Consider the following 10,532-nt stretch of genomic DNA (forward strand, 5'->3'; position numbering starts at 1 on the left):
ATCTTCCAGGGCTGGGGTTCCGGAACACGTCTTCTTCTACAGGGGCATTACCTATACCTGGGGGAACAAAAAAAAAACCAGTGTCACCAGCTACTTCTTACCCTGACTATGTGCCTGCGTTACAATAGCTTCTGTTCTGTTTAATTCCATTTCATTAAAGGAGAAATCGTGTTTGCAACCCACTAAATTGATTTCGCAACCCACTAATGGATATTCTTGGACGGCTTGAAAATTACTGCCCTAAGAAACTCTGAGACATGCTCAGGAATGTTAATTGCAGCCTTGTCGGAAACGGAAACAGAGAAAACTGGAAACAAGGTAAGTCCATAACCAGGAGGGATGAATAAATTGCGGTGAAGTCCCGCAAAGGCCTCCCACGCCGAAGTTCAAACGAGTAAACTGAATGCACATGCCAATAGCCTGAGTCAGAAAGACAGCCTGGTGAGAGTACAGGATTGAAGAATGTGCCCCACTCCCCAATCCAAGTTCACTCGAACCTTATTTAGAAATGGAGCTTTTGTAGATGTCACCAAGTTAAGATGAGGTTACACAATTAGTGTGGGTCGCAAATCCACGTAAATCCAATGTGATTGGAAATCTGGACACAGACACAGATACCTACACTGTAGAAAACTGCATGATGTCAGAGGCAGAAATTGGAGCCGAGGAATGTGAAGAATTGTTGGCAAGGTGGGAAGGGAGGAAAGGTAGGAGAGGGAAAGAGAGAGAGACGGGTCATGAGCAGGGGAGGGTCAGAGAGAGAGGGAGACACAGACTCTGAAGCAGGCTCCAGGCTCTGAGCTGTAAGCACAGAGCCCAGCGTGGGGCTCGAACCCACACACTGTGAGATCATGACCTGAGCCGAAGTCGGATGCTTAACCGACTGAGCCACCCAGGCGCCCCAAAATTCTGTTGCTTCCAGCCACTCCACGTGTGGTCCTTTGTTGCAGCAACCCTAGGAAACTAACACAACAAGTAAAAACAAACAAACCCAGAAAAACAAAACAAACATACAAAAAAGCAAGTGCAGAAGGATTGCAGCGCAGTGTCATTTATACCAGGCTTGAAAGCACGCAAAACCGATGCCGTATATGATTCGAGGATGCATCTGTGTGTGATGAGGGTACAAACACATGGGTGGAAGAGCCACGGTGAAATGCAGAATATGGTAAAGGGAGAGTGGACTCTAAGAAGGGCACAGCGAGGCGTCATGTCATTAATGCTTTAATTTGAAAAATCTGGATCCACTACAGCACTGTGGCTAAGAGTTCATCTAGCTACATAGTGGCTACAAAGGCAGTGAGTGAGGGGGAGAGATCCTCAGCATCGTCATTATCAGTCGTTATCAGATGAAAATCAAAACCACGACGAGGTACCGCTTCACACCTGCTAGGGTGGCTGCACTGGGAAAGACAGACAGTAAGTACTGGAAAGGCTGGGGAGGCATTGGAACTGTCACATGCTGCTGGTCGGGATGTAAAAACGGTACAGCTGCTTTGGAAAACAATTTGGAAGCCCCCCCCCCAGAGGAAACAAAGAGGTTTTTTTTTTTTAATATTTTTATTTATTTCTCGGAGAGAGAGAGAGAGAGACAGCGTGAGCAGGGGAGCATCAGAGAGAGAGGGAGTCACAGACTCTGAAATAGGCTCCAGGCTCTGAGCTGGCAGTCAGCACAGAGCCCGACGTGGGGCTCGAACCCACAAACCGCGAGATCATGACCTAAGCAAAAGTCAGACGCTTAACCCACTAAGCCACCCAGGCGCCCCGACAAAGAGAGTTTATCGATGGCAAAACAGCATTATCGTACGACCCAGCAATTGCACTCCTCTGTGTATATATTCCAGAGAACAGAAAACTTACATCGACGCCAATATTTGTGGAAACAACCTAGATGCCCGTCAACTTGACAGATGGGTCAGTTAAAAGCAGTGCACTTGTACAGTGTGGCCATTGAAAGGAGTGAAGTATTGGGGTGCCTGGGTGGCTCAGTCTGTTAAGCGTCTGACTCTGGATTTTGGCTCAGGTCAGGATCTCACGGTTCATGAGATGGAGCCTCGAGTCAGGCTGAGTGCTGACAGCCCAGAACCTGCTTGGGATTCTCCCTCTCTGCCCTCCCCCTCTCACGCTTGTTTTTGTGCCATCTCAAAACAAATAAGTAAGCAAAAGAAAAAAGGAATGAAGTGCATGCTACATTATGCCAAGTGAAAGAAGCCAGTCACAAAATGCCATATACTGTAGGATTAAATTTATATAAAATGTTTGGAATAGAGAAAGCTGTAGAGACAGAAAGTGTATTAGGGGCTGCCTAGGGCTGAAGGGGGTTGGGAAGAAATATGGAGCGACTGGCAATGGGTATGGGATTTCTTTTGGGGGTGAAGACATTTTTAAATGGATTGTAATGATGATCGCACAGCTCTTTGAATTTACTAAAACTATTGAAACTTTAAGTAGCTGAATTGCATGGTGTACACATTATATCTCAATAAAGCTGTCTTTTAAGAACCATGGGGGAGAAGAAGGGGAGAAATGGTGGGGGAAAGGGAGAGAGGCAAACCATGAGACTCTTGAATGCTGAGAACAAACTGAGGACTCACGGGTGTGGATGGGGAGGGGGGAGATGGGCATGGAGGAGGGCACTTGTGGGGACGAGCACTGGGTGTTATATGGAAACCAACCTGACAATAAACTATTTGTAAAATAAAAATTGAAAAAAAAAGTTTATTTATTTTGAGAGAGAGAGAGAGCAAGCAAGGAGAGGAGAGAGAGAATCCCAAGCAGGCTCCATGCTGTCAGCGCAGAGCCCAGCTCAGGGCTCAAGGGCTCAGTCCCACCAAATGGGAGATCATGACTGGAGCTGAAATCCAGAGGCAGTTGCCAAACCCAACTGAGCCGCCCAGGTACCCTTCTTTTTTCTTTAAAGTTTTTTAATGTTTATTTATTTTTGAGAGAGACAGAGAGTGAGCAGGGGAGGGGCAGAGAGAGATGGAGACATAGAATCCAAAGCAAGCTCCAGGCTCCGAGCTGCCAGCACAGAGCCTGATGAGGGGCTCGAACTCACAGACTAAGAGATCATGACCTGAGTCGAAGTCGGACGCCCAACCGACTGAGCCACCCAGGCACCCTTCAGTAAAGCTTTTTGAAAAGTGGAAGCCAGAGGCACCTGGGTGGCTCACCAGTCTGTTAGGCATCTGACTCTTGATCTCAGCTCAGGTCTTGATCTGAGTTGTGAGTTGACACGTTCAGTGGGGAGCCTACTTAAAAATATGTATAATTGCATGTTAATATATAATAAAAAATAGAAAGCGGAGGCCAGATCCTAGAGTAGTCACAAGAGGGCGCTCCAAGTACAGACTTACCTCCTCCCTCGGGAACACTTGAGGCCACGCCCCCAGACTGGCCACGCCTCTGAGGCCCTGGCCACGCCCCAAGGATCTGACCGCACATCGGCCTGCCAGTCATCCCAGCCAGGCCTCTGAGTCTGGCCACACCTCTTAGCCACACCCTAGGGCCCCGGCCACACCTCAAGGCCGTGTCTGAAGCAGCAAATTCACCGTCCCAACTTCCCAAACTCCGACCACAACTCCACGCACAGGCATAGACAGTCTTAGAAACACAGAGCCTGAAACCTTCAACTTCTAAAGCGTGACTTTTTCATTTGCAATCACTTTTTTTTCTCTCTTGAAATCATTTTAAACTTGCAGGGAAGTCGCAAGAACAGGACAAGGCAAAGACTTCTTGCGCACCCTTCGCCCAGATTGACCAGTTGGGGGTCGCTGATGCGCTCGATCGTGGGCTCTCTCTGCTTTTGTCCCCTCTGAACTGTTGGAGAGTAAGCTTCAGGCGTTACGCCCCTTTGTCCTGAACACTAGTATTTCTACCTGGGAGGTTATTCCCGGACACAGTCACAGCGCAGAGTCACCAGAATCCGGACGCTTGCCAGTGATCCAGTGCTAGTTTCTAACAGTGCAGCCTAGTTCGCCTCTCCAGGTGAGGCACATCACCCAAACTACCCTTTACTAGCAAGGGATTTTTCTCCAGTCCAGTATCCAAACTGAGGTCCTGACTTGTATTCGGTTTCCTGTCTCCTTCGTCTATTTCAGGCTGGCACAATCGCTCAGCCTTTCCTTGTGTTTCGTGAGCTTGACGTTTTTGAAGATGACAGGCCGGTTCTTTTTGTAAGATGTCGTCCCCTGGATTTGAGTTTGTCTGATATGTCCTTGTCATTAGATTCTGGTGGCAGGAATATCGTAGAAGAGATGTGCCACGTCCATCTGAGTGCCTCGTCTCAGAAGGCACAGGATACTTGTCATTCCGTTACTGATGATGGTGAATCCCGGAACCCTGGGCTCATAGCCTCACCATGTCAGTCCCCTCGCCCCCAACTCTCTGGGCCTCAGTTTCTCTTTCTGTAAAATGTCTGTTTGGCTTCCATGAGGGTCTGCAAACACATCTAACCAGTAGCTTTGCCCTGCTTTGTTTGCACACTCTTAACATTGTTGCTTTGGGAATGGCACCAACATTTGGGATTTGGCAGATTTCACGCATGCACCTGGAAGAGCCATTCTCTGACTGAGTGTCTGGATTTACCCAGGGTGGTGATAGCAAGTGAAGCTTTGCGGCGGGGGCCGGGGCCCCCAAGAAATGGATTTGAAAATACGACTTTTGGCTTTAGAATGTTAGGACCGTCACAGACAAGAGCAGTGTTGGTGGTAATGGGTGAGGGATGTGGGCTTAGTTCTGTGAGGTCTGGGGGGGGGTGGCTGGAGACCCTATATATGGAGCTCCTCCCCGCTCCTAGGAGTCTGACCTTCTCCAGGGGAAGGGGGATGAGGGCGTGAGGGGGATGGGTGTGTAAGGACACATGCCCGGTCCCAAGGTTAGGAGGCTGAGAGGGGATTTCCATGTGTGGAGAAGCCAGATCCTTTGTTTTAGAGAAGTAACTTACCAAGGTCAATGCTGGGTTCAGCTCTTGAACCTGGGGAGAGTTTCTCACACATGAAGAGGCACATCACCCACATCCTGGACTCGCAAGTTCAAGGAGATTCCCAACACACTCTAGGCTGACTATGGGCAGGCCCTGTGCTAAACGTCTGGCCCCCACACTCTCATTGAGTCCTGATCGACTCCTCAACCCCGAAAGACCGGTGTGAATCCCATTTGGCCAGTGAGGAAACCGAGGCTCAGGATGGTAAACTCATGTCACCCAGGGTCACATAGCCACTTGGTGACCTGAGTGTGACAGATACACTTGTTGGGCCTCCATGGCCGTTCTCCCTTCTTCCTTTTGTAACAGAACCTCAGAATTTTAGCTGGGTATGTGCTGCCCAGAAAACCAATGACATTTCCTGGTTTCCCTTGTGATAGGTGTGGGCCCATGACTAAATTCTAGGGAATAGAATGTGATACGTATAACTTCTGGGTTTTAGTCTTAAAACCCAGGGACATGCATTTTACTTTCTTTTTTCTTCTCAGTGGTTGGAATGCAGATGTGATGGTAGGAGCTGGCGCAGCCATATTGGCCCACAGGGTGGAAGTGCCAGGTGAAGGCAGCAAGCAGCAAGGTAGGAGGCTGGGTCTCTGACATTCTCAAGCTACTATTCTAGCCCTGGGTATTAACTGGACCTTTTCATGAGAGAAACATATGGAGCTCCTCCCCACTCCTAGTTAAGCCACTATATATTTTTATTAAAAATATTTTTAAAAATAAATTTAAAAAATAAAAATAAAAATATTTTTAAGTTTATTTGAGAGAGATAGAGAAAGCATGGGAGGGGCAGAGAGAGAGAAGGAGAGAGAGAATCCCAAGTAGGGATTTGCTGCAGTGTCAGCAAAGAGCCTGATGCGGGGCTCGATCTCACATACAGTAAGATCATGACCTGAGCCGAAATCAATAGTCAGAGGCTTAAACGACTGAGCCACCCAGGTGCCTGTAGCCACGATATATTTTTAGTGTCCGTTAGCAAAGCTGAATAAAAAGTCTAGCTAATCCACACATCTAGGCTAGGGCCTCATTATCTAATTTTTCAGTCGAGATAAAGAATAGGTGTCTCCTCCTCCGCCTCGCCTCCCACAAAACCAATTCCCGGATGATAACCACACCAGTTCCCGTTTATCAGCTTCACTCTCAGCGCCACACACAGTCCATTCGTGTTTAATCCCCACAACAGAGTGGCAGGATGGACGCTATTGTTGTGATGCCCCCTTTCTGCAGATGTGGAAACTGAGGCTCCGGGCTTTGAAGTCACCTGGTTGAGGTTAGGCAGCCAGGGATGGGAGGGCACGGTGGAAGGGAGGTCAGTTCTGACTCCGAGGCCTGTGCTCCCTCCATGGCACCCCTGCGTGTCATCCCTTCCAGTAGCATGCAGTAACTGCACTGTCGCGTGCGCAGTTAAAATAATAGACGCGGCTTGAGCATCCGATTTCAGCTTGGGTCACGATCTCACCGCTGGTGACTTCGAGCCCCGTGTTGGGCTCTCTGCTATCAGTGCAGAGCCCACTTCGGATCCTCTGTCTCCTCCCCTCTCTCTGCCTCTCCCCTGCTCTCTCTCTTGCAAAAATAAACATTAAATGAGAATAAAATAATAGATGCAACCATGCATGACTTTCCTGCCCGGCAAGAGGGCCCTATGGTCATGAGCATGGACTTGGAGGCGGCAGACCTGGGCTGGGACCGATTTGCTCTCTCTGAGTCTTAGTTTTCTCGTCTGGAGTACGGGTGCGGTCGTGGCCAGTAAAGGACTGCTGATAGTTTTGTTTCCATCCATGCCCTCAAATGGGTCAACACAGGGTGACACAGGACCGGACGTAGGCACAAAGAATCAGAGGCACCGTAACGTTGGGGAGAGGGGTGGGGTGGGGGAGGCTCACTCACTCTGCCATCACTTCTCAGGGGTCTGCTTCGTGCCCCGCAGCACAGCGAGCTGGCTGGCTGCCGAGGGAAGGGCCACAGTGGGGAAGGAGCCCCTCCCTGCTGGAGAAATGGTCGTTGCATGTGGCCTTACACGTGTGGTGGGATTATCACATGACACGGTCTCACACACAGCTGCCTGCAGGGCCCAGCGGTCACCCTCTGTAGTGGGTTGAATGATGGCTCCCCCTCCACCCCCGCCCCCATAAAAAATACATCCCCATCTTGGGCGGCTCAGTCAGTTAAGCATCTGACTTCAGCTCAGGTCATGATCTCACGGTTGACAAGTTCAGGCCCTGCATCGGGCTCTGTGCTGACCGCTCGGAGCCTGGAGCCTGCTTCAGATTCTGTGTCTCCCTCTCTCTGACCCTCCCTGCTCATGCTCTGTCTCTCTCTGTCTCAAAAAATAAATAAACACTAAAAATTTTTGAAAAAAAATATGTCCCCATCCTAACCCCTGGAACTCATGAATGTGACCTTATTTGGAAAAGAGATCTTTGCAGATATAATTAAGGCAAAGCTCTTGAGATGAGATCATCTTGTATTATCTAGGGGGGCCCCAAATCCATTGACAAGCATCCTTACAAGAGATGGAAGAAGAGGGGCGCCTGGGTGGCTCAGGCGGTTGAGCATCTGACTCCGGCTCAGGTCATGATCTCGGGGTTCGTGGGTTCGAGCCCCGCGTCGGGCTCTGTGCTGACAGGTCAGAGCCTGGAGCCTGCTTCAGAGTCTGTGTCTCCCTCTCCCTCTCTGCTCCTCCCCCGTCTCATGCTCTGGCTCTCGCTGTCTCTCAAAAATCAATAAACTAACAAAATTAACTAAAGAGACAGAAGAAGAGAAGACACAGACACCCGGAGGGGAGGCCACAGGAAGACGGAGGCAGAGACCAGAGAGAGGGGACCACAGGCTCAGGGGTGTGGGGGCCACAAGCTGGGAGGGGCAAGGAGCCTCTGGAGGGGGTGTGGCCCTGCTGACTACTTGATTTCAGACTTCTGGCCTCCGGAACCAGGAGAGAATACATTTCGGTCGTTTCCTGACACCCAGTTTGTGGTCCTTTATCACAGCAACCCTAGGAAGCTAATAGGCCCTCCGAGGTCGGGCGAGGTCAGGCGGCTCCGGGGACGCGGGAGCCCAGAGGCGGCTGAGAGATGCCGCCACAGGGTCACAAGCACACGCAGAGCATACAGCCATCTAAGTTGGGCGAACACGGATCACCCCGTGAGAGCTCATCCTGGGTGTGCGCACGTGCCTGCGCGCGCACACACACTCGCACACACACACACACACACACACACAGACACTCAGCCATTCTGGGGACACGACACCGTCTCCCAGGAAGGCACTAACGCCACTGGCCCCAAAGGCACAACGTGCTGTGAAGCAGTGGCGACAGAAATGTTCACAGCGGCCAAGACATACGAAGGGCCAGAGGCTCAGGGAGGCCCCCAAGATTGAAAAAAAAACCCAAACAAACCAAAACATGACACTCACCATCGCTCTGAAATACACAAACATGTGGTCACTGCCCGACAGAATGGGACCAAGGTTGCCAGCTTCTCCCAGAGGACACCCCCCTTCCATCAGAGTTGGAGGCAGCGGAGACCAGTGCGGGTTCGAGTCCTTCCTTGGGGGTTCCAGCTTGTCTTGCTGTCCCCACTGTATATGCATCTTCCTTTCTCGATGGTCAAATCCCGGTAACAATCTCTTACCCATACCTACCTCCTAGTAAACTGCTTCTCTGATGGAAGCCTGGGGCCAGCCGAATAAAGGCTCTCTTTCTCCTAATCCCTACAATCTGTAGATGTCACTTTAAATTTTTTAAATATATTTTCTTTTCTTTTAGAGAGGAGAGAGGAGGAGAGGGGCAGAAGAGGTGAGAGAGAATCTTGAGTAGGCTCCATGCTTAGTGTAGAACCTGACTTGAGGCTCAATCTCATGACCCGGGATCATGGCCTGAGCCGAAATCAAGAGTTGGCCACTCAACAGACTGTCACCCAGACGCCCCTGTGGGTGTTACTGTATTAAAACTTTTTTTAAATGTCTATTTATTGAGAGAGAGAGAGAGAGAGAGAGAGAGAGAGCGCTCCCACGGGGGAGGGGCAGAGAGGGAGACCCAGAATCAGAAGCAGGCTCTAGGGTCAGAGCTGTCAGCACAGAGCCCGATGTGGGGCTCAAACCCACAAACTGTGAGATCATGACCTGAGCCCAAGTTGGATGCTTAACCGACTGAGTCACAAAGGCCCCCTGATTTTGGACTTCTGACCTGTAAAACTGTGACTAAATCTGGTGTTTTAAGCCACTAAGTTTGTGGTGTTATGTGACAGTGGTGACACGAAATGAATGCAAACCCTGAGTGACACAGAGTCAAACACAAACACTGTGTGTGTGTGTGGGGGGGGGATCTCTGGGATCACAGGGTATTAAAAATGGCACAGGAAGAAGGCAGCCACATGGAAAGAGTCACACGATGCCCACAGGTGTCAATGTTACAAACACTCACCAGTGCTACTTGCACACAGGCTCCGAGACCATCAGTCACGTGACAGCTGTGATACCACAGGGACACTCAAACCTGACAAATCCGCAGGTCTGCAGACACCCCGGGTCTCAACGGAATCCAAAAAGGTCCCCCGGAAAGATGTCGCACACTGTGTCATCCCCAGAAATAGTGCCGCGGTGACAGCACAGAACAAACGCACCAGAAACCCCAGAGTCGCCCGCACCTGTCATCATCAGTCATCAGAGACAAGCCAGGTCACTGGCCGGCTAGGAGGCGCCGCTGGGCCCGCGCATGCGCATGCTTCCCCCAGCCCTTCCCCCGCCACCAGCTCTTCCCGTGAAAGAGGCCCAGCCAAGCCAGGGTATGGTACAAAAATAGTTTATTACAAAAGACATCTAACCAAAATGCCTAATAATTTACATTATCAGTGCCTGGCTGCAGCCCAACTCCCCCTCCTCATCCATGCGGGTCGAGGGGGGAGGGGAGTGGCAATTCCCTGGCTCCACCAGCTCTGGGAGAGGAGAAGGAATTTGGGTGAAACTCCAGACGGGGGCCTGGGGGCCTGGTGCCGAGGATGAGAGTATGTAAGAGCCCTGGGGGGTGAGAGGGATGGGGCGGGAGGATATCTTTGCTCAGAAGAGGGGGCTTATGGGTGGATGCTTGTCCCTCTGTGCAAATCCTGGTCCTCAAGATTGGGGGGGGGGGGCAGAGTGAGGTCTTCACAGTTTCCAGGAGGCCCGACCACCACAGGGCAGGGAGGTCCCTCCGCATGAGTCTGAGATCTGCCCCCCCATCCGTCTCAGCTGCCTCCTGGAACTGAAGAGGGGGGCACCGGCCGGCCTGGGGCTCGGAGGACCCCAGCGAAGGTCAGGAAGGCAGGTGGAGATGAGGGAGGAAGGAAGAAATTGGGGGGGGCCATGGGGAATCCAGGTGGGTCCTTGGGGGGAGACTGGGAGGGCGAGGAGGAGGGTGATGCAGAAAGGAGACCTGGAGGGGGAAGAAAGGTGGGCGCAGTCAGAGGCCAGCTCCAAGGAGGAGTTGGGGCCCCCTCTGGGGCGTCTGGGGAAGAACAGGGGTCTAGAAGGTTCTGAGAGGGGAGCGATGGGGGCCCCCGTTAGCGTGTGG

General features: G+C 51.1%; 1 protein-coding gene across 1 annotated transcript in view; it reads right to left on the reverse strand.

The window, feature by feature from the left end:
• Nucleotides 1-9,769: 9,769 nt before the first annotated feature.
• BCL3 (BCL3 transcription coactivator) overlaps nucleotides 9,770-10,532 on the reverse strand; it is a gene marked incomplete at its 5' end in the record, with an annotated part of 10,468 nt that continues 9,705 nt past the window's right edge. Inside the window, one exon of the mRNA XM_077747221.1 lies at nucleotides 9,770-10,394. Within this exon, the coding sequence (XP_077603347.1) occupies nucleotides 10,207-10,394 (188 nt within the window). The remainder of the gene's footprint in view (nucleotides 10,395-10,532) is intronic.

The sequence above is a fragment of the Crocuta crocuta genome, unplaced genomic scaffold, assembly GCF_008692635.1.
Source record: "Crocuta crocuta isolate KB4526 unplaced genomic scaffold, BGI_CrCroc_1.0 scaffold334, whole genome shotgun sequence".
NCBI classification, from domain to species: Eukaryota; Metazoa; Chordata; class Mammalia; order Carnivora; family Hyaenidae; genus Crocuta; species Crocuta crocuta.